This window comes from Nomascus leucogenys, chromosome 2, assembly GCF_006542625.1.
Source record: "Nomascus leucogenys isolate Asia chromosome 2, Asia_NLE_v1, whole genome shotgun sequence".
NCBI classification, from domain to species: Eukaryota; Metazoa; Chordata; class Mammalia; order Primates; family Hylobatidae; genus Nomascus; species Nomascus leucogenys.
In genome coordinates, this window is record NC_044382.1 from 19684863 (window position 1) to 19708920 (window position 24058).

At 38.9% G+C, this 24058-nt stretch overlaps 1 protein-coding gene across 4 annotated transcripts in view; it reads left to right on the plus strand.

Moving 5' to 3' along the window:
• EBF1 (EBF transcription factor 1) overlaps positions 1–24058 on the plus strand; it is a 404123-nt gene that overhangs the window by 11139 nt on the left and 368926 nt on the right. For all 4 annotated transcript variants that reach the window (XM_030825784.1, XM_003268593.3, XM_030825793.1 and 1 more), the window contains exons 5-6: positions 4108–4181; positions 15402–15470. In XM_030825784.1, coding sequence (XP_030681644.1) covers positions 4108–4181; positions 15402–15470 — 143 coding nt within the window. The remainder of the gene's footprint in view (positions 1–4107; positions 4182–15401; positions 15471–24058) is intronic.

A 24058-nucleotide genomic window follows, 5' to 3' on the forward strand; every position in this document is an offset into this window, starting at 1 on the left:
TGTTTACTATTTAACTCTTCCTCTTACACAAGCATTCCTGTCACCTTAAGGGATTTATTTGCCATTGGCAGGATTAATTTAAACATTGTTTTCTACTTGATATTGCATTTTTGTTTCTTAGGTTACAAACCTCAACTTGATTCACTAACAATTGATTTACTTAAATAATATATTTTATATTATTTTTCTCCCCCTCCCACCCATCTATATAGCAGGCATCCCATCTTCACTTCAGATAAACACATTGATTTATTTAAACCAGTGTTGTCTTTGTCCCTCTCACAACAGACAACTTTCCTCATAGTGAGCAGACTCATGATTTACTGTGGAGGATGAAAATAAGCCTTCTTCTTGGTGTTCCATTGTCTGGGCCCTAAACCAGCTGTCTATTAAAATGGTTTCACTTAAAATAGCCAATGCTGTTTATATGCTTCTGTGATCTCCCAGCTGATCCAACCCCAACCAGCTTTACTCATACACCACAGAGGCACATATTTAAATTAGGAAGAAACGCAGAAACTTCTCCCGAAGTTGGTGTTAGCAGGATCCCTGTCTTTTATGGCTTAAAGTCTGGGTTTGCTGAGCTGTGGACCAGTGTTGATCTGTATGCTAATGTAGATGGTAAAATTGATGTAGGGCTATCAGTTGGGTGTGCAAGCTGCAGGGAGAACTTTATGGCATTTTGAAAATTCTTATTGTTGCCACTCTGCATCAGAGACATTCATCAAAATGAATTTATCATATATTCTTATAGTGGATCCAATCAGGATGTTGATTTCCATGCCCATACCTTCTGTATGATATGGGTACATGTGTGTATGTGTGTTTAACAATACTTTTCAGTAACAAAAACTGCTTTGGTGAGGTTAGAGGTGGATCTGTCTTTGACTGAATTCCACTCTAGAGCTAACCTCATTACACTGAGTTTCTAGTTTACTTTAGTTACAGGATTTTAGTCCTACTCCATGGTGGAGTCTCACTTGCTTTTATTTCAGAAGTCACAGAGGCAGCACTTCTTTCTCTGACTTTATGTGCTGAAAATATTGTTCTATAGAGGCCCCAAGGAGAGGGAGAGAAGAAACTTCATGCTTGCACTCCTCCCTAGAGTTCCTAACTATTTCTGAGCAAATCCAAACTGATGGTTTCATTTTTCTATGCTTGATTTGGAGAAAGATTCTGTTTTGACTCTGCTGCTGGAAGCATAGTGGCAGTGTGGTATTTGGTGAAGAGATGTATCTTGGAGGCGCAGGGCCTTAAACAAGTCATATTCAGTCACCAAAGAAGTGACACAGGATTTCTGGAAGTCTGTATCATCTGCTGTTTAGGGAAGCCATGAATATATTTGCATTGCAGCATTGCATCCATTGAATATCATCATGGGCCCACTAATTTCAATGGAACCAGCAGTCTTAGTAAAACTAATATTTGCATTATCTAGAAAGAATTGAAATGAAAAGATCTGATGTAACTGATAATTCCCCCGCCTCCAAAAACCAAGCTTTTCTATATATATATATGTGTCTGTGTGTATATATATATTATATATATATTTTATATATATATTATATATATATTTTATATATATATGTGTGTGTGTGTGTATGTGTGCATACATATATATATTAGGGAAAGCCCCATCAGTATCTGTGAATTTATTTACCAGCTTACTTCTTTTAGCTTAGCATGACAAATATATTATTTTTTAAAAAGTGGTGGAACCAAAACATGACAAATATTAAAGCTGAAACAGAGATTATTATGAGTATTTAGAGAACATACAAGCCATGTAGTACTAATAGGATCTAGAAGAAATGCTTCATTAGAGTTTTTTAGCATCATGTATGAGATCTAATAAGTAATTTACTGTGTTTTTAAAAATGTTTTCAGGAGTGATTGCAGGAAATAAAGCAGGCAGATATAATTTTTGGTTTTCAAAACATTTTTAGTTAATGCATTTTCTTGAGTAATGCAACTGCTTAGGATTTTGAAAAGGTCTTTTAAGAATACAGGAAAGGATCATCAATGCATGCTGAAACTAGCGGATGAAAATTTGACACATAATAAGATATTAACACAATCTAGATTACGTCCACAGAAGATAGTTATGAATTGCATAGGGTAAAATAATAACTTTACCCTGGGGAAACCTGGCTGATGATCTCTGATAGCAAGCACTACCTTAGCCAGTCAGAATTTATGTTGCCAGTAGTGGAACTAGTCAACAACATGATTTGATACACTGAGAAGAACTCAAAATCACCTCTGTGGTATCCCTGCTCTGAAGTATGTAACTTTAATCCAAGCCTGAGGAAACGCAGGCAAACCCAAATTGAGGGATGTTCTACAAAATAGCTGGCTTGTATTCTTCAAAAATATCAATGTCATGAAATATAAAGACTCAGAAATGTTCCATATTAAAGGAGACGTGACAACTGAATGCAGCATTAGATTTTCTTTTGCTGTAAAGGACATTATTGGGTAACTGGTGAATCTCAGTAGGGTCTGTAGGTTAGATTATTGTATCAACATTAATTTTCTGATTTAGATATCTGTACTGTGGTTATGTAAGAGAATTCCTTGTTTTGAAGACATACAGGCTGAAGTATTTAGGGCATGTCTGCAATTTACTTAATAAATGATTCAGAAAAAAATACAGAGAAAAGAATAAAGCAAATTTAATAAAATATAAACATTTTAGTAATCTGGTAAAATCTGGATGAAGAGTATCTTGGAATTCTTTACATATTCTTGAAAGTTTTTTGTAGGTCTACAAGTATGTCAAAGTAAAAACATTTTTAAAATACAAGGTATTATAGGTTAGCCATAAGAAGTGGTTTCAATGGACCAATGGTGGAGAAGTATTTTCTCCTCATGCAAGTACATTTTCTCATTTTTTATTTTACTGCAATGTTCATTTTGTAACGGGATCAGATACCATAACCACAGTTCTCTCTGAGGATCTATACACACTGGGTCGTAAGTTATACTTATCATTTACAGGTTCTGAAAGTCCCAGGTTCAAAAACAAAGCACATTAGAGCAAACTACAAGTTAGTCTTGTAGCATCTCTACGTACTATATAAAGATAGTCTCCGGCTAATTTAAGTAGTTTTGTCATCAAGGAATTGAGGGCTATAGGAATGTGTGAAAGTAATTTTATTAACAATTTGAAGCCATGTGATATTAGTATTATGCAGTGATACAGTGTTAAATTAGCTAAATGTAGCCCAGTGCAGAGCCCTGCTCTGCTAATAGCTGTGTGTGTTGCTTTGGTCCAGGTATTAACATGTAGATCCATGAAAGCTGAAGTCCCAGGGAATCTTCTTGGGTCCTTGAGTAAAATGTTCATTTTACAAACACATTACAAAAAATAGAAAAAACTATTTGGACTGGTGAGGTGGTTTGGGACTCCAGATTTTGAGAGTCAGTTGTAACTCTTCTTAGTTTAGGGAGATAACTGTATGGCTTAAATCCACACACACAGCATATGCCAGCGAGTATTCCTGTTTGGGTGGGTGTACACCCTGTGAGAGCACATGTTCTCAGCCTGTTGATGGGAAGAGGGATTTTCCCTGACTGATGAGTCATTGCAAACGTGACACAGTTAGTGAATGGACTCCTTAGTTCACCTACACTTGTTTTCTACTACTCACCCCTGGAAGACTAAATGTTGAGCCTGGAAGTAGTAAAGTGAGGAGGCAAATACATATCATTTAAAAATCAAATCCAAATGCTTTTCTATATTTTCACTGAATAGTATCTCAATCTGCTAAGCCTTCTGGGGTTTCCCTCCTTATTGATGAGATTTATTTATATTCTGTATTAAAAGGAGAATTCTGGCTGTCTTGCCCGTCTCACACTCTGATCCAAAGATGTGCATTGTGGCAAGGTGGTTGAAGGGGCAGAGAGGAACATACCTCGTTCCATGCCTTTCGGGTTAATCCCGAATAACATACCTTCAGACAATTAACCCAGTGATGTCTTTGGCTCCTCAAAGCTAATTTGGCCTTCAGTAGTGGTGAAGTGGTTAAGAACTCAATTGTGATCTTTTTTTTTTTTCCTGCTACTTGTTTCCATTCTTAGCTAAAACTGTGCTTTTGCTTTTAGGCCATAGTGTATGAAGGCCAAGACAAGAACCCAGAAATGTGCCGAGTCTTGCTCACACATGAGATCATGTGCAGGTAAGAAATATCTTGGTCTCTCCCATTAATTAGCAAAGAGAAGATGAATTTGCATTTCAAATCTTGGTGAACTTTGGTCTTTTTTTTTTTTTGGTACACATTTATCTTGCTTCTATAGACAATCTAAAAAGAACTGTTAGATGTGAGTATTTGGTAGTAAAGTGTCAGGCATCACAGTAGTTCTCAATTATTTATTAGATTTCATCCCGAAAGACATACATTTCCATTTTGATATCACACTGTTAATGGGCACAAAGCACTGCCTTCCCCTACTCCCTTAAAATCAAATAAAACAATATAGCCCTTTTAATGTTAATATATGTGCTCAACTGCATTGCTAGTAAAATGAGTAAGAGTTCTATTGATGTCAGCAGAGTCTTCTGTTTGGGTAAGACTTGAAAGTTATAGTTCCCCTTTCTAATTCTCCCACTTGAAAATATGACGTCCACACTTAGGCATCATTTCTTCTTAAATTGAATGTGGGTTTTTTTTTTTCTTGCCCTTGCATCTCACCTCTTAGTTACCCTATATATAACTCTGACAATGTAGCCAATACTTCTCAGAGGTAGTGAGCTTTCGGAAGGAAGGCAAAGATGCGTCCCTAAAAGGTATAAAATTCATGTGACCTGTAGATGAGTGTCTTTATTTTTGCCTGTAATCAGACTGAAGCTACATTTGAAAACAGGCAAGTAGACCAAATTAACTTCCATGGCCTCAGCCAGGCTTTCCACATGTGAGGGAGCAGGCCAGGGAACAGCCCTTTAACTTGCATTCTTATTCTGCATAAAGTAACACCAGCACTTTGCTCCCAATATATTCTGAATAATTGGATAAAGCATGAAGATGCCACTGTGCATCAGAGAAAGGCTACTAATTGCTTTGTTAACCATGCAGGCTCTTCCTGGCACAATGCTGGCCTGGCTGCTATTACTGACCAATCCGTTTAGGGCTTCAGCTGCTGCCTCAGCATGGGTGGGCTTTATTTGCTGCTCATGGACTTGTGGGGGAAAGCAACCTTAAAACTCTACAGGTGGAAAGAAAAAGGGCTTAATGTACTTTCTGAGTGAAATCCCAAATACCAGCTTCTTCTATGTCTACAATTATGTATGGATACATAATTTTCATTTTTTCCCTTTTAAAAATATTTCTAACATATTATTCTAAAATATATAGGAGTTTCACAAGTTTTCATTTCAGTGATTTGTAAAACTTGTTAATTATTATGAAAACAGGTTGTTTTTCTCTAATTTTAAAACAGTAGCTGAACCCCCAAAATACGGCAATAGATTTCTTGATAAGATATTATTAGGCAAAAATTAATGTTATATTGTACATAACAATTCTACAATAAAGCTGAGTTGCACCTTTCAGAATTGTGAGTAAAATTCATTTTAGAAAGCGTTAAAACATGACCTCTTTCTTCTTACTATCTTTTTTGACCATATCTCTGTTCTGGCTTCTTACAATTAGCATGTCATTAGAATGAATTTTCCATGTTGTACTACATGTGATTCTAGCAAAATAGGAAACAGGAAGATGGATCTCAACCAATAGGCCAAATAACATCTATATATTATAGATTTGCGTCTCATATCTGCACATGTTTAGACTATGCTAGAAATCATTCTAGTCTTGAAACACTTAAAGATATATTATGCCTTTCACACACGGGCCTACCCTCTATTAATGCAGTTTATATTTTTCTTGTTTTTAAAATTCATTGGTCTAAAGTACTTTATTATGCTGGTTGGTGTGCTTTACTGCTGATGTTCTTTCTATTTTTCAGAAACATAAAAATAGCAAAAATAAAATTCTGAAGCCACTGAAGGCAAATGATGATGTTTGTACTGCGTGGCTAAGAGGGAAAAGCCGTATTCAAAATGTCATCCTGCTAATGTTACAGATTACGGGTTTTCCTGGCTGCCTATAGATGTATAAGGGGTACTGTTTGTTTACCAGGCCGCCATGACCCTATTACACAAACCTGTCATCTATTGTGTGGCTAACAGTCTTTTAAATTGCAAATCTGATGCTCTTTAGGGGGCTTTAGGAAAAAAATTCTCACTTTCCACACCATCCTATTTCTCTTGATTTCTTGCCTGTTTTAAGTGGAAGTTGGGATGTGCTGAATTTGCACCAGGGGTGCAAATGCAGGCTCAATTATAAGCATAAAATTAGAGTCTGTTCCCCATTAATCAGGCTGGCTAATTGCTATGCACCACCATTAGCCATATGGTGTGAAAGACAGCTTGCTCTCCCCAAGATGAAATTTCTTCATTGCAGACATGAAATAGTGAGGGCCCTGGATTTTAAAATGGCTTGTTTTAGATATTTAATTTCTAAACAACTTTCTGCAGTGCTTTCTATCAAAGCTAACGGCACAATAAAACTTTGCGTTGATGTCGTGAAAGCTGTATATTTATAGTATGTCGGCTATGGTGAAGGAGACTCAGAGAATTTAGATCGACAAGACAAGGCTTGGTATGATTCTGTTTTGTTGCAGGCAAAGGGGGAAAAAAAAGAAAAACTGAGAAACACCAGAGAATTGTGTCTCAGGTGGTTGCAAATTTTAAAAATCCATTGTGTTCTGTCTAAAAGGTGACCCCACTGCCTGGGCTGGCTAAGGGACTGGCCACCATTGGATTATATTATAATTATTATTACAACTCAGAGACAAAACCTCTTTGACTTGACATGGAGCTCTTTCTGTGAAATTCTGAGAGAGTCTCTGCCTGTTTGGTAAATTGGAATCTATCATATCAATCATCATTACATTTTGCTATACCTGGTGGCTACGCTCTTAAAATAATACGGCCCCACGCATGATTTTCTAAAGCACGATTCTAGAAGGGATTTGATTAAAGGGCCTCCTGACATTCTGTGTTTAAATGTGGATGGAAAATAGGAACTATGCTTGGTCAGTGAACCTAGTTCCCAGAGCTCTGTTTAAGAAAGACCTTTTTCCCTCATCAGTGTACGGTTTCTTATAGGACCATGAGTTCTCAGGGCTCCCTTGAGCTCCCTTTTCTTCCTTTCTCTTTCACTGGCTTATTCTGATTCCATCCTTCAGATTCCCACTTAAGCATGGCTTCTTCAGGGAAGCATCCCCCTGGCTGTCAGCCTGAGTCAAGTCCCATTGTTACGTTGTCCTGTAAACAGTGGTCCTCTTTTATCCATGAAGGATGTGTTGCGTGACCCACAGTGGACACCTGAAACTGCAGATGGTACCGAACCTTACATATGCTATATTTTTCCTATACATGCATGCCTATGATAATGTTTAATTTAGAAATTAGACATAATAAGAGATGAACAACAATTAGTAATAAAATAGAACAATCATAAAAACAAACTGTATTAAAAGCTATGTGGATGTGGTCTCTCTCTCCAAATATCGTACAGTATCCCAGCCCTTTGGGAGGCCAGGGTGGGAGGATTGTTTGAGCCCATGAGTTCAAGACTGCCCTGGGCAACATAGTGAGACCCCCCATCTCTATAGAAACTAAAAGAAAAATTAGCCAGGTGTGGTGCGTGCCTATATTCCCAGCTACTCAGGGGGCTGAGGTGGAAGGATCGCTTGAGCCCAGCAGATCCAGGCTGCAGTGAGCCAAGATTGCACCACTGCACTCCAGCTTGGGTGACAGAATGAGACCCCATCTCAAAACAACAACAAAAAAATGTACTGGACCACAGGTAACTGAAACCATGGAAAGCAAAACCATGGATAAGGGGGACTACTGTCTGCTGTGCTTTTCTTTCATAGCACTCAGCACACTTGTAACTTTTTGCCCACAATCTGTCTTCCTTTGCTGGACTGATTGCTTTTTGAAGGCAAGGAACTTACTGGGTGTTCCTCTGTCTTCAGTTTTCCTATTCGTGAAATGGAGGATAATATTACTTATCTGATAGGGTGGTGATTAAGATTAAATTCAATAATCCCCACAAATGCTTATCACAGTGCCTTGACACACAGTAAGTACTGAATATCTATTGTTATTATTGATAGTAGGAGTATTTGTATTAATAGAAGCAGCAACAGCAATATTTCAGTGTGGGGCTAAGTACCTGGTGCGCAGTTGTTCAGTGTGAATGAGGATAAAATAACTTTGAATCAAAGTGAAATGTCTACTGAAACATTCATGTACTTTGTTCATTCTAGTTGTGGGGGTTAAGGATGTTTTCATTTATTCTTTTAGCAACTACTATGTGCAAAACACTCAAAAACAGAGAACCAGGAAATACTTCGTTCTGCAGTGGGGGAGCTTATGGTATGGCCTGGGAGATGATATTGGTTGGCAGACAACGAGACTGCACTCTAGAAAGGGTTGAATGTGATGAGAGGTTGAGGCAAAGGGCTATGTCTATTCAGAGAAGGGAGGAAATACTTGTAGGTGGGTAGCAGGAATAGGGAGAGGGATTTTAGAGGGTGCATGAAGTGTTTGGGCACATCTGTTTCAGTCCAGCCAAAATTTCTCTGTGGAGAGTCCTGCAGGTGGAGAGTCCTGCAGGTGGATGGTCCTGAGTTCTGGATCTGGAAATAAAGTTATGGTCAAAGATAACTGACTTCAGAGGTCTTTTCCCAAGGGTGAGAGTTGAAGCTATGGGCTTAGATGGGATTGACAAGGGAGGGGGAATAGAAAGAGAAGTCATGGCTATAGTCTTGGGGGAATAATCACGCTTAGCAAGAAGGCAGGGTGTGTTAGAGAGTTCAGAAAAAGAAGCTTGAGCATACAGAGCATAGAAATAAAAGGAGGAGGTCAGGTATAGTGGCCCATGTCTGTAACCCCAGCATTTGGGAGGCTGAGGTGGGCAGATCACTTGAGGCCAAGAGTTCAAGACCAGTCTGGCCAACATGGTGAAACCCCATCTCTACCAAAAAATACAAAAATCAGCTGAGTGTGGTGGTGTGCGAACCTGTGGTCCAAGCTACTTGGGAGGCTGAGGCACAAGAATCACTTGAACCCAGGAGGTGGAGGTTGCAGTGAGCAGAGATTGCGCCACTGCACTCCAGCCTGGGTGACAGAGCGAGACTCCACTCCATCTCAAAAAAAAAAAAAGATAAAAGGAGGGTGTTTCAAAGAGGGGGAGTCATATAACAAGTGCTAGAGAGATCCAGATGGACATGAAGGCTGAGAAAGCACCAGACGGTCACTGGTAAACTTTAAGAGGAGATTCAAGTACGCACTGAGGGCCTGGATGCCTGTATTATGTGGATGAAGTGGCAAGCAGTGACAGGGACTCTTATAAGAAGGATGTCGGCAGTGAAGAAACTAACTCAGAGAAAAGAAGGAGCGTCCTTTTAAAATTTTAGACAATGGGAAAACTTGATAATGTTTGCAAACTGAAGGAAATAATTAACCAGGGAGGGAGGAATGGCAAATGCAAAACAGAAGAGGAGTACTTGGTGGGGCTGGTCCCAGGTAAGGCAGAATGAGACGGACCTGTGAGCTCAGGTACTTGAGTTAGTGTGATGAGGATGGATCACTTACTTTAAGACATGGGAGGAAGAGAGAGGATAGAAGAGCCTATTTATGTAATGGATTCTTTAAAATCAAGTCATCTTTATAACTATTAATAAGTCTATTCAGATAAATCATAGATCTGTCTCTAGCCACTTTAGGGAAATAGGTAAGGCATCTTGCTTTTCACTAGTTTGAAATGATGCTTTCCTCCCATTGAGAAAGACACTATTTGTAGGAAAAAGTTCCATGTCCCTAAGATGAGGATGTGCCGATCCCATCACTGGGAATATTTAGGTGTTTCTTGCTCTAGTTTATGAAGCTCTAGAAATATGCCACCTGTGTTAGGCTGGTAAGAAAGAGACTCATAAGTTCACTTTTCTCTGGATGTGCGGAATTCTTTGGGAGACACACGATCCTGCTGAGGAAAGGGCTGCTGATATCGGTTTGCAGTGTAGGTACCACACCAGGTGCTGGCTACCTATGCCTGAGACTGGCCACATTGTTCTCCTGTCACTGGGGTTGCAGGTTCGGAGGGGATGTAAACAGTGGCCTGCTTTTAATATCTTACCCTGGCGACAAAGCAAATTAGGAAACTCCAAGCCTTGCAAGATGCCAGCATGAGAGAGCAAATCCCAAGTCTGTGCCTGGTACAGTGCCCAACACACATAGTAGGAGCCTAAAAAATAGTGCTTTGAATGGATGAAGGTCCGTCAGTCACACAGTGATGAGGACCTAATTATCATTGTGATTTTTTTATTAACACTGTCACTTTTTCTGTTAAGTGCTTTTGCATCTGTTTCATCTACAGAATTGTTTCAGTATGAGCCCTCTTCTGCCTTAAACATAAGTGAATTCATTCTCCTTTCAGCCTTTCCTTCTTGGTTTCCTCCTGTGTATAATGGAGGTTGGTGCTCACTCTTGGTCCTTCTGAGCTTAGCAGAAAGAACTATGGGGAGTTCTACCTGAAAAGGGAGAACTCACATGGGCAGGAAAGAGCATCGTGGCAACAAAGGAGAGGTCCTCGCTCTGCTCGGCTCTAGGAAGCCACAGGGGGCTTGATATCAGCTCAGTCTACAAGAAGTCTTTCCTTCCACCGCTTATGGTTGATTTTTAATTTTTAATATAAAAGCATATTGCCATATAAAGCAGAACACTAGGCTGGGCATGGTGGCTTGCGCCTGTAATCCCAGCACTTCGGGAGGCTGAGCTGGGTGGATTGCTTGAGCCCAGGAATTTGAGACCAGCCTGGGCGACATGGTGAGACTCAGTCTCCACAAAAAAATACACAAAATTAGCCGGCTTGTTGGCATGTGCCTGTAGTCCCAACTACTTAAGGGCCTGAGGTGGGAGGATCACTTGAGCCCCAGGAGGTCAAGATAGCTGTGAGCTGAGCTGAGATCACACCACTGCACTCCAGCCTGGGAGTGCAAAAAAAAAAAAAAAAAAAGCAAACCACTGCAAAAATATAAAAATAAAATGCATGTCTTCCATTCTTCCCCACTGCCTGTTCCACTCTCTATAGGTTAACTCTTTGAGGTTCCTACATTTAAAAAATATTTCCTGATGGCATACTGTGTGCCAGGCTCAGCTCTAGTTGCTGGGGATATAGGGGTGAACAAAATAGTCTACGACTGTCTTTGTGGGGCTTATATTCAGGTGAGAGAGACAATAAAAGACGAATATAAAATACAACATGGTGAGTACTATGAAGAAAAGTGAAGCAGAATGAGGAGCTAGAGTGCTCTAGGGCAGTCAGGGAAGGCATTTCTTTCTTTTTTCTTTTTGAGATGGAGTTTTGCTCTTGTCACCCAGGCTGGAGTGCAATGGCACGATATCAGCTCACTGCAACCTCCGTCTCCTGAGTTCAACCGATTCTCCTGCCTCAGCCTCCTGAGTAGCTGGGATCACAGGCGCCCACCACCACATCCAGCTAATTTTTTTTTTTTTTAATTTTTATTAGAGACGGGATTTCACCATGTTGGCCAGGCTGGCCTTGAACTCATGACCTCAGGTGATCTACCCAACTTGGCCTCCCAAAGTGCTGGGATTATAGGTGTAATCCACCATGCCCGACAGGGAAGGCATTTCTAAAGCCATGACATTATGCAGAGACTTGAATGAAGTGAGGGAGTGAACCATAGTTGCAGAAACTGTCTCTTCCCCTCCCTCTCTCCCTTTCACTCTTTCATGCTTTCATTTTTCTCCCAGAAATGGGGCCATACTCTGAATAGTATTCTGCGACTTGGTTTTCTCAGTTCACAGTATGCTGTAGATTTCTTTCCACGCCAGTGCTTCTAACCCTACGTTTATTCTTTTTAATGCTGCACAGAACTCCATATACACATGTATGTGTACACACACATCCATATATATACACACATACGTATGTATGTACACACGTGTGTGTGTGTATATATATATATTTAAAAGGAGCATATTGTAGACATTATTTTGTAGCAGACACTATTTTGAGGTGCAGGACGGAAGCTGGAGTAGCCCATTTCAGGAATAATGACTATGTGATGCAGTGATGTGACCCAAGAAACAGGAAACATATTGGGCTTATTTTTCATACTTGGCTTAAAGTTTTTTTTGTAAGTGGTGAGAGACCTCCAGCCCTTTATTCTTTTTTCTCTACTTTTCTTCATTTTCCCCACTTCATTTCTGTATTTCCTTCTACACTTCTGCTCTTTGCATCTGCCTATTTCCCTGGGTCCCTTAGAAAGGAATGCTTCAATTCATCTGGCTGCTGTCAGGGGCATTTTTATTTTTAGATGACGACTGTGCTTAAGTCAAAAGGAAAAATCTCAGGCCTGGGGTGGCATGCTTGGGGGAGGTGGTTTGTTCTACAGGGTGGGATGAGGTGCAACTTCCTTCCATCAACAATGCCTTGGATTTATCTGTCACCCTTTTATTCTTCTGGATTGTATTTGCCCCCCAATACATAACAATCATTCATAAAATTATACATTTATTCAATCAATTAATATTTGAGCTTTTCTTTTCTACCCCAGGCCTTATGCCACTCATTAGGTAAGTAAAATTGATAGTTTCTTCCTCTAGGAAGTCTACAAGTTAAAGGAAGAGAAGAATAGGAAGAGGGAGAAAGACAGTAACAAAAAATACACACACATATATGTAAAAATATAATTTGCATTGAGTTAAGTGCCTTAAAAGGAAAAAAAAACAGGAAAAACCTAATGGAGATTAAAGGTGGGGTGTCAGTCCAAACCTCTCTGGGGAAGGAGCTATAGGCTGAGCTCTGAGGGTGAGAAAAGGTTGGCTGACTAGGGAAGGGTTGGAGGAGTGGCCTGCCAGGCAAGTCGGCCAGGGTCTGGGCCTGAGGTCAGATTGAACAGGGCACAACTGAGAGGGATTGAAATGGGCCAGTGAGGTAGGAGCTTGGCAAGTTGGAGGAAGGGGGCAGGAGGTTGGGAGGTGGTCTGGTATGATGTCATGTCATGGATTTGTTCTAAGTGCAGTGAGAAGCCATTAAAAGGTCTTGGGCAGTGCGGTGGCACAGTACCGCTGACATTTGTAAAAGCTCACTCTGGCTCTTGCAGGGGGTCAGAGTGGAGACAGAAAAGTAGGCAGCCACTGCAGAGTCCAAGGACGTGGATGGAGATGGTGTAGTGGGGAAGGAGAAAATCAGATAGGCTTGAAAAACAGACCCTTGTGCATGGTTATCAGCAAGCAGGTTGGAGGAGTTCCTGGAGGACATTTCTCCCAGGCAGGTCTGTGGGCAGCTTGCATTGCCTACTTGCTGTTTTGAAAAGGAAAATGAAGGAGAAATAGGTTTTCTCACCTGGCAGTTTTCCTCCATGGGTAAAGGAGACGTGGGCTCTGTCGATGGGCTGCTTTTGGAGACCAGCTGCTTCTGCAGAGCACAGGGCAGATTTGCTTGGACTTGAAGGAGGAGGGGACTGAAGAGGGTAGGTGCAGGGGGTGATAATGATGCTTCATTGTGGCTTTAGTGAGGCCAGTCATGAAGCCAAGTCTTTATACCCTTATTGCCTCAAGCCTGTTCCATGGCATTTAGAGGTGGATACTTCAATTGCCCCATTTTACAGATGAGGAAACTGAGATCCTGTGAGGTGGATTACCTTGCTCAAGTTGACATAGGCAGCTCTATCAGATTTCAGAACGAGTGTTCTTAACCACTATACTATTCTGAGAAGCCCATAAAATGTAGGTATAGGGGATCAGAGCTCAGGGATGGAGGAGTTACATTTTTATGTATTTTCTGGCATGCATTTCAACTGCTTGTACTTTCCACTGCTTCAACTACTTGTTACTTTATGTGTCTCTTAGATATCGAGATACTTTGGGTTTCCCGTCCCAAAAGTAGCAGCATATAGCAGAACTCAGGCCTGGAGGAAATAGTTCCCTCTGAATCAGAAGGTGAAAGGCTATAAGGTAGGCAGAGTGGTTTTAGCTGAGGCTTTGACAAAGGAGATACAGTTCTTACTCTTACTTTCCAAAGATATGAGAGAAAAACAGAAGACACCTAAGAGTGGAGACTAATTCTCTTCTCAGAGGCATAGTTATGGCAAGAAAAGAGACTTTCCAATTTTGGTGAAGGACTCCCTATGCAGGAGTACATTTCTAGGTCCTGAAGATGAAGTTCAATATTTGGTTCTCTCCAGCAGCCCTCTAAATTTAGCCTGTTATGATTCACTAAGTTGTAAGTGTGCGCGTATATGTGTATCTCTCTCTGTGTACACCTGTGTGTGTAAGAGCAAGAAGTGCATATTTGCTTGTGGTGCCTGGTGAAATATAAGTTTTGGAGAACTTCCCTCCCCATCTACTTCACTGCTTTTATAAGTATGCCCCTGGTGCAGATCTTGTTTTATTTGCAAACAAGTTTCAGATGGATCGTTTTCTGTTGACCATTGTACTTTTCAAAAACAGAAAATGTTCACCCTTTAGAAGGCATCTCAGTTTTTAAAAAACTGGCAGCCACAACTGGCAGGGGAGATTTTAGTAACAGGTACTTTTCGAGCCCATAGGCTGTTCCTTCTCTAATATAAAGAGCGTCCTCTCACAGAGCGGTGCTAACCTTTACTTCCAATGTCCATAATGCCCCCAGAAAACTTAAGTGAGGGCCAGAGCAGGCTTTTATAGCCAGAGGAATGTGAATCTCCACTTTCTTTTATCTTGCCTCTTCCTTGTCTCAGTTATTGTGTTTTACCTTTATTCTCATGAAAATGGTTCAAAAGCAAACAGTTCTAGCTGTAGGATTTTTGGAAAGGCAGTGGTTGAAGGAAATGCTACCCATAAAGGAGAAAAGAGAAGAAAAAGGAATCCATTTAATACAAAATGACTGGAGGGGGAGATATCACTCATACCTCATTATTGATGCGTTCCACACAATTAGTGTGATCTTCAGGGAAGAACGTTTGAGCCACCCACAACCTCGAATATTCTCATTGGGTAGATGTGATAACAGTGCACTTCACAGTGAACTCTGCCAGCACCGCGGGCAGTGATGGGGAGACCCCATCTTGGGGCTCTGAGTCTTGGCTTTGGGTGAGCCCCTCTCCCCCACCTCCTTCTTTGAGCAGGGAGAGGTTAAGCCTGGCCATTAACCCATAGGTGACCCAAATAGAATTTTCTGTCCCAGGGATCCGTTGATTGCCAGGTATGGCTTTGTGGTAATTCTAGCATTTGCAACCCAGCAATTTGAGCCTTCTGTCTGCCTAAATGACGATTTTACATTGTAATGGTTGTACTAAATCCTTTCGCTTTTGCTCCATAGCCGCTGTTGTGACAAGAAAAGCTGTGGCAACCGAAATGAGACTCCCTCAGATCCAGTGATAATTGACAGGTAGGGACCACTCTTCTTTCACTGGATTCTTATTCCTCATTATAATGAAACACCTGCCCTTGTGTTGCTCACGGGCGAGGGTTAGGAATGCATGTGGCCGAAATTTGCCTGTTGGTCATGACTTATGCTGCGCTGAGCGATTTTGATTCCTGGGAAAGCCATATAGAATGTTCTTTTAGAGGCCTGTTCCTTGGATGGCTCCGGTTTTTGTCTGATTCATGCTCCTAAAGGAATATATTTTTTCTTTCCTGACTTTCTGTGGCTCAATCCTCATGCTGTGCCAGGAAGCTTCAGAAATAAAATAATAATAGTTTGTGATTTATGAAATGTGGTTGGGTGCTTATAAATATTTAACTTTTATTTGAAAAATGTTTGAATCATTATCACTTTTAGCTACAGTAGTTCTGTTGGACGTAATCCATCTACATTTTAAGGTTTTATTTATGCATAAAAGCAATTTAAAGAGATCTGTGAACCAAGATTTTCTACTTTATTTGCCGGGTTTGATTGCAGTATGAGACTATATTGTAAGTTGATTAATTTACCCTCCTTGTCTTAATTATTGTGTTTTTAAACAGATCCATATTACTAATCTGACATGACCAAGTAAATCACTGTAGAACAATAAATCTGTTTTAGTTGTTCGGTGCAATTTTGAGTCAGTGTGCACGCATTATGCAAAGTCGCATTCCAAATATTCATTTTACATTTTAATTATTGAAATTCATTGTATGGAAACATGTATGATAAACCATTTGTTACATAGCATTACTCACTGAGAGTTAAATGGCCTGCAAGGTTTATAGATACTGTCAATTGTCAGCTAGGAAAAGAGCTAGCATCTTGTACTAGCTGGAAAAAGAGTCTTGCCAATAAGACTGACTGATCCCTCATTGAGGACACCAACGGCTGAACACAAGTCCCTTTTTGGGTTTCGGCAATATTGATTTTTGACAACAACAACAACAAAAGAAAAAAAACCCCATCTTTCTTTCTACCTTTTTGGGGCTTGTTTTATCATTTTTCAGTTAACAACAACAACAACAAAAAACAAGATGTTTACTTTGCTTCATCATAATTTATGCCAGTAGATTGATTGTTGATTTTGACTTACGTGAGTCTTCAGGCTTAAACTCAGTTGATTGCCAAGAAGCTTTATAAAGGTTACATTTCAATCAGATATTTTAACTAAATATTCCTCACTAATATTCACTAAAATATATATATTTTTGCTCCACGTAGGAGTATTAGTATATTTGATTCAAAGTTAAAAGATGAGAAAGTTTGACATATGTGTGCTACCTATAGAATTAGGATAACATGTTTATCTACAAAAGCAGATATACTGTTCATATAATTGCTTTTTCTGTGATTGAACATAAGTCTCCAAATGAATAAGGTCACAAGTAAATTTAACCTTTATGCTGGTTTGTTTTATTTAAATTTACCTCTCCAAAATATCATTTGTTATTTTAAGCATTTTTCTTCCTCCTCTGTTGAAAAGAAAGTGTACTGATCAAAGGGCCAGCCCAAATAGTCCCCAAAACTTTGAAACTATAAGCATTTTGTTCTGCCATGTAGTTGCTTTTGGTTTAGATGATGACAAGAACCTTACGTTGCCACCCTCAATGAAAACACTTTTTTTTTTTTTTGCTTGTGAATGGGTTAAGCTTTTAAGTTCTTCGTTTGGTTTGAAGCTGTGACTCTGATACAGAAGGTTGATATGACTGTGGTTTGAATAACATTCGATTTTGACCTGTTCCTGTGGGTTGCAATGGCATAAGAAACTTGACTCAGCAGCACTGTAATTAGCCCGGCCCCTGTTTTTGAAACAGGATTGTGTTACCTGGATTGCATTAGTGTGGCTTCTATTGTTGCCGCCTTGCATCTGTCCCAGAAGGGTACTTAAAACCTTTTCTTGGCTGGGGTAGTTCAAACAATTTAGGCAAAATAAGTATGCACTTTATGCTGTTGGTGGCTTTGGAGATATTACTCATGACATTTATCCTTTTCATTTTTTTTTCCCTTTTGGTTTGACAAAGTGGAAAGCAGTGTGTAGCCAGTCTTGGTCTCTTCAGATAGGAGTACTTTAAAAACAGCTGAAACTCAGTGTATGTGCACAAGCCCCACAGCATATGTTTATTCGCTGGCTGTTGCCATTGTCTCTGATGAACTATCTTTTCACGCAGTGATGCCAGTTGATATGCAAAACCCCATTTAGCTATTTTTATTTGCATCTGAGTTTTCAGAATTTATTTGTCCTTCAGGCTGCCAAAGGTTTTAAAAGCTCCAGTCCTGTCTGTGCTGATATGTGAAACTTCCATTCTTAACAATGAGAGAAGAGAATAACAACAAGAAAAGAACTTATGCAAGAAAGGGCAAAATAGAAAAGATTTTTCAATTCCATAAAATTGCTGCAAAGGGGAAAAAATGATGGCAACCGTGTTTGAATTTCATAGTTTCCAATTTGATTCTATATTACTGATTGCATAATATCTGTGTTACGTGCTTAGGGTTTGATTTGCTTTCAGATTTATGGATGTGAATCCCTGAATATTTTGTAAAAATAGGCTATGAGGCCTGCATCCAGTAGCAATAGTAACTGTTTTCAAAAGATGCATACGATATGCAATTACAGAGCTGAGGGTACAGGCAATCCTTCCACTAGGATTTAGCATAGTTTTAACACGCAGTCAACTTTTGAGCACCAATAATTTTTAGCTCTTTGCTTGTCCTTCAGAATTTGGGAGAACACTGCTATTTTTATCAGTCAAAAGACTTTTAGCAGTGGTTATTCAGGAAAACTATTTATAGGGTAGAGAGAAGAGGCTTTCTGGTCATAGTGCAATCGTGCAGGGCAAGCTATTTCTGTGTTAAATTTTGGCTGTATTATTTGCTGCCAGTGACTTTGGGACATCAGCCTGGCATATTCTGTCAAAAAAGTAGAATTAACAAAATCAGCAGTTGCAAACTGTGATTTAGAAAAGGGGCTTCTACTATGCTTCATCCTTATGGCATGCACAGACTAAGAAAAATATGACCCCAATTCTTTTTACAATCATGACAATTTGTCAAGTCACTTCAAAAAAGTTTATAGAAAAATTGCTGTAAATATAGGAAGTGCACATCTGGAGTTGAATGCCAGGTTACGTTTCTGTGTGATGCCAAATAGCTTGATTAAGAAGCACATAACCCAGCCTGCACTCAGTGATCCAGATATTTGAGCTGCATAGGCATGGGAAAAGTCAAATGTGTTATGTTTAATAGCAAAAAACCAGGAACTAATAACAGCAGATTTCATTATTTTTGAGGTAAAGGGCTATGTGTGGTAATTATTGTTAAAGTAAAAAGCAAAAAATGACTTCCAGTTATTGAATTATGGTGGAGATTGATTTAACATATTCACACAGTAACTAATATTTGAATTTAAAAGGTTTGCAATAAACTTCATGTTTAGAAATTGAATAAATAGAAGTTTTATTACCACATTGGATATCCTTGTGTCCTAACCTTTTTCCTTGGAGTTATCTTAGTTCAATAAATAAAACCTCATTAGACTATTCCCATTTCAACGAGTTTATTAAATTTTGCAGGAGTAATTAGCATAAGCTGTGCTAATTTTTCTGGAGGACTAATGAGGGAGGTTCTTAATTAGGTTTACTTTGTAAGAATCAGAAAAGATGATAATGACAAAAGTCACATAGGGTAGTCTGAATTGGGAACCCAGTTTTTCTGCATCTATTAAAAAATCTTTCACTTTCTATATGGAAACTTTTTAATAAATGTTAGAACTGAATATATTAAGTATGCAGACTGTTAGTCCATATCTAGTTAGGATGACCATTCATTCTTGATTTGCTTCCCCAAACTCTTTATTTTCCTAAACTATCTTTGAGCAATGACATGGATGAATACAGATGGTCTTATAAAAACATTTCTTTCTCCAAAGTATGCTGGAGGCTTCTTTTCACAAGTTTCTGGCTAGATTTCCATTGCTTATTTGCAGTGGGGCGGGATAGGGGGCAGCTTAATGTTTGTTTGTTTGTTTGTTTCAATTTAGAATTAGTGTGATTGATGAAATGAACCACTAAGTAAGGGTGACAATGTGAGCGTCATTCCTTGTGCAATGAATCCTTACCTGTTAACAAGTGGATTTTTTTTTTAGTAGATAGAAATACTAAAGGATGAAATTCCATCTCAAATTATGTTCTCCTATTGGTGTGAATTTAGACCTAGTTTTTTAAAGATATAATGTAGCTCCAGTAACCTAAAAGTTTTGGGTTCCTCAAAGCTGATATTTAAAACGTGGATGTTAAAAGCTTGTCAACTTATGTACCTCCAAGAATTTTGAGTTTGTTTATTGTAAACTTAACAGAATTACCATGCCTTTTCTCCCCATTTTTAAGAATTCCTGTATCTATATGTATAGCTATGGGATGTAGGCCTTGACATTGAGATAAAAAAATACACAAATTTTGTAAAATGAAAAACCTAGTCTGTTTGGAATTACTTCAGGTCACACTTACCCAAGGGTCTCCTATAAAGAAAAAAAAGCCTATATTTCTTTTTTCCAGATTTGTCTAAAGATCTTCCACATCTAGATCACTTCCATTTAGGTAACACGAACTGGGTTTGTTTTATGATTATCTGAAATAGAATGTTCAGTAATGAAAATATTAGAATGCCCATTTGTCTGTTGATTTTATATGATGTACATCATATGAACAGAAAAGCTTAACCATGTTATGGTTGCTCAGATAAACAAGTTTATCGGACTCATTCTTTTTCTAAGAGGTGTAAATTCTGTGGTAAGACTTTTCAGAAAAGTGCAGTGTTGTCTTATCATCAAGCTAATTTTCTTCATTAAATTGACCCCAATGTATTTATAGAACATATATGCCCATATGTATAATAGGAAAACAATATAAAAATTTTAGAGTTAGGAGAGATCTATCTATCTAGCCATCCATCCATCCATCCATCCATCCATCCATCCATCCATCCACCCACATACTTTTTACCATTGGGTCGGGTGTGGTATATATTTGCCAAGGATTGTAAAGGCATCTGGGCCTTTCAACAATCAATGGCTTTCTTCTGTCTTTTATAATCAGAGGTAAATTCCAATATTTATTTATTTTTTGTCATCCACATAAAGTCCTCAATTAACATGAACATAAATATATAATTTTATTAAAGTTGCAAATGAAGCTTTTAGTTAGTTTCATGATTTCATTCCAATGCCCTATCAACTCTTATTATTTTGGTCTTCATCCAGTTTTTAGAAGGACCAACCACCACCAATGCATAATCATTCTGCACTATACACAAATGGCTGTCTGGGGTATGAAGAACCAGAGGTGTAAATGCATTTCTCAGCGTTCTGATAAACCTTTTATACCACCTGATTTGTAACCTTGACTGCTTGGTTAAAATAAAAGGAGGAGGAATTCACTCTCTAAAATTGCTCTAGGCAGGATAATTATCGTGTTTTTGGTTGGTTTGAGAGGTTTGCATTTTTTCAAAAGTGAAAAGCCAGCATTGACACTGAGCATGAATTTAAGACTGTTTATTAACCCTAGTGTGTTTAAACATTTGTTTTCTCAGTGGGAATTCACATGTGATTATTAGCAGTGAGACTTATGTGAATGAGTATCATTCTAAATTTTATCACATATCAGATAATACCGTTCTGAATATGAGAGGAGCCCCGTATATTTGTGTGCAGTTTGCTACCGGGATAAGAAAATAACTAATACAATAAGCTGATAGTAGTCTATATTCCATTTGCTATCAGCTATTCCCAAATACACAACCAGGATACATTAAAATGCATTTCGAATATGCTGACAATGTATCATAATGCAAAGTACTTTTACATGGTATAATACTATTGCAGACACTGTGTAATGAACAACAGTGGTTTTCCTGTAAAGGAAATAATGGCAGCAACTTCCAAGAAATGTATTTAACGGAGCTTCAGAGAATCAGTAGTGTGTATGTGTAGCATGGCCCGGGTGTCAGCCCGTGGTGTAGGTTTTTAATCCCATGTCATCATAACTTTGCTTTTGTAACAGTTCTGGAAAAATACAGAAAAGCAGTACGAAGTCCCCTGTGTGTCCCATTAGCAACTATGCACAATCATTTTGTAATGAGAATATATGATTATATTAAACATGCTTTTACTTTCCTAAAAGAAGTTGCTTAGAACGGAGGGAAAAACTCTCTCGAAGTGTAACTCTCCATTGATAAATTCCCCTCATTTCCTCATTTCCCTCTCCTGCCAGCAGCCGGTTAAGTCTCTAATAAAAATTGACCAGATTTTAAAAACTCCATTTAAAGGTTCCTGCATAAAGAGATGGTATTTTGGTCACTTTAATTTGCATGAGATGTTATCTGAAATCGACCACTAATTCTTCCTTCTCACAGCCCCCTATCCCATTCCTCTCTTTACAAACCATGTAACTACATACCATCCAGGACAATATAAAAGTGACCTCAATACTCCTATTGCAATCAATGAAATATGGTGAACAGTACAGGCTTGACTTTCATTGCTTCCTGCCTTGAAAGGTGTGGGTAGATGAAGAAAAATCTCCCTTACAAACTATTTCTCCAGTTACAAGTCTTTGTCCAGAAGCAAAAGAATGTTTTAACGTTACAGTACTTATTATAATAGAATTTTAATTGCCCTAATCTTGCTAAAGTGTGAAGCTGAGTGTGTGTGTGTGTGTGTGTGTGCACATGTATTCCTAATAGGGAGGGGAGTCATGCAAAAAAAAAAAAATCTTTGCTACATTTTTCATGGGTGGGGCAGGGGGTGTCACATATGTTAAATGATGCAAACTTAATTAAACTGATTCTGGGGAAGAACAGGCCATTGGCATTCCATGTATGAAATGTATACCCCACTTTCAGTGGGAACAGAGTGGTCTTCTGTGTGCTTTGGGAATTTCTATTTTTGAAAGTGAAGTGCTTGGTTCCAGTTGCAAACATGCCCTAAACCCTACTTGTCATGACTGAACTAGACAAGCTGGCAAATTATATAGCTTGATCCTACACAATAACCTCCAAAATGGCACTTGGTAACTATACCATCCTGCTAACTGTTTGAGGCACAATAGTTTTGTAATATAATATAAAGTAATGGTGTTAGCCAACACATCTTTAATAAGATATTGTTCGTGCCTTTGCCATATGCTACAGAGCAGCCTCTCACTCGGTGGGCCTTTTGATTCCTCTCAATAAGATTATTTCAAATACTCTAATCCTGAATCATTGACATGAATACAAAAGCCTAGTGACATCTAATAGATGCCTCTTAGCTTTGCTTTTCCTCTTGTTCCTTTCCTTTTTCTTCTCTTTTTACCTGACAAAAAGCTCATAGACACTTGGGCTCTGTCTCTCAGTAGCAGCATGGGGGGCTCCTCATGAAATATAAAGGGGGAAAAAGGACTGACAGAGGCCCGATAAGCTACAGAGTGAAGGGCCATAGATTAAAAGTAAATGCCAGTAAATCCTACCCTGTACACTCACTTGTTCTTTTATTGTTTTCTTTAACACTTTCAGAGCCAGGGCAGGGAAAAAAACAGAAAATAGTAATCAAGCTGCCCATGTGTATTTTTAATCTGGACACTATCACTATTATATATATTTTATGGGGCTTTGGCAACATTCTCAAATTTTGGTTCATGTAAAGGTTGTGGACGGTTTTTTTTTTTTAAATGGCCTTTTAATCAATATCAAGAATCCCTCAAGAACTTTTTTGCTCATTTGCTGCTCAATTAACTTAATATTGATACCATGTGTGGGTAGGAAGAGCCCTTCTGTAGGGTGTGAACACTGGGGCTCAGGACATGATGTCTTCAAGGCTGAAATAACTTTTTTTCTTTTCTTTTTTAATCGATGAATTGAAAATTATCAAAGTAAAATGATAGGATATTTTGTTTCATGACATCAGCTGCTGCTTTTTCATGTGGTGCTGCTCCCTGCCAGTGCCGTGAATTCTCTGCCTGTGCCGGGTGGTGCACGCGACTCAGACTCTGCTGGTGCATGCCGAGGAGTCAGAAGCCCAGCTGGGTAACTTTTCTAATGGTCAAAAGGTTATTCCTTCCTCCACCTTCCTGAAGCAACCATGATTTGACTAAAGCTCTTTATTACTCCACCTGAATATCAGACAGTCATGCTGCTTGCAATTTATTTATTGTTTTCCAGAGGTAAACTACTGAGATTTTCCCCACCTGTTTTTAATGTGCTTCTCATTCATAAGTATTCTGATCTGTTAGTAATACTTGATAATATCACTTTTAATAGTCTTGGGTGCACTATTGGCTGAAGCCCCCTCACAGGATGGAAAGTTAGTTTGAAGAAGTATGGATCCCCATTAGGTTTAGCTACATACACCACACACACCACACACACACACACACACACACACACACACACACATACACTACAGAGACCAAAAAAAAAGATGAAAAGAGAGCAGTCTCTTTTCCATTTTTCAAAAAGTTCTTTAGAAAAGAAAGTTGGTTAAGAGTTCACCTGGTTGTCTTTGAAGCTGTTACCAACAGTTGAAAACCCATGTT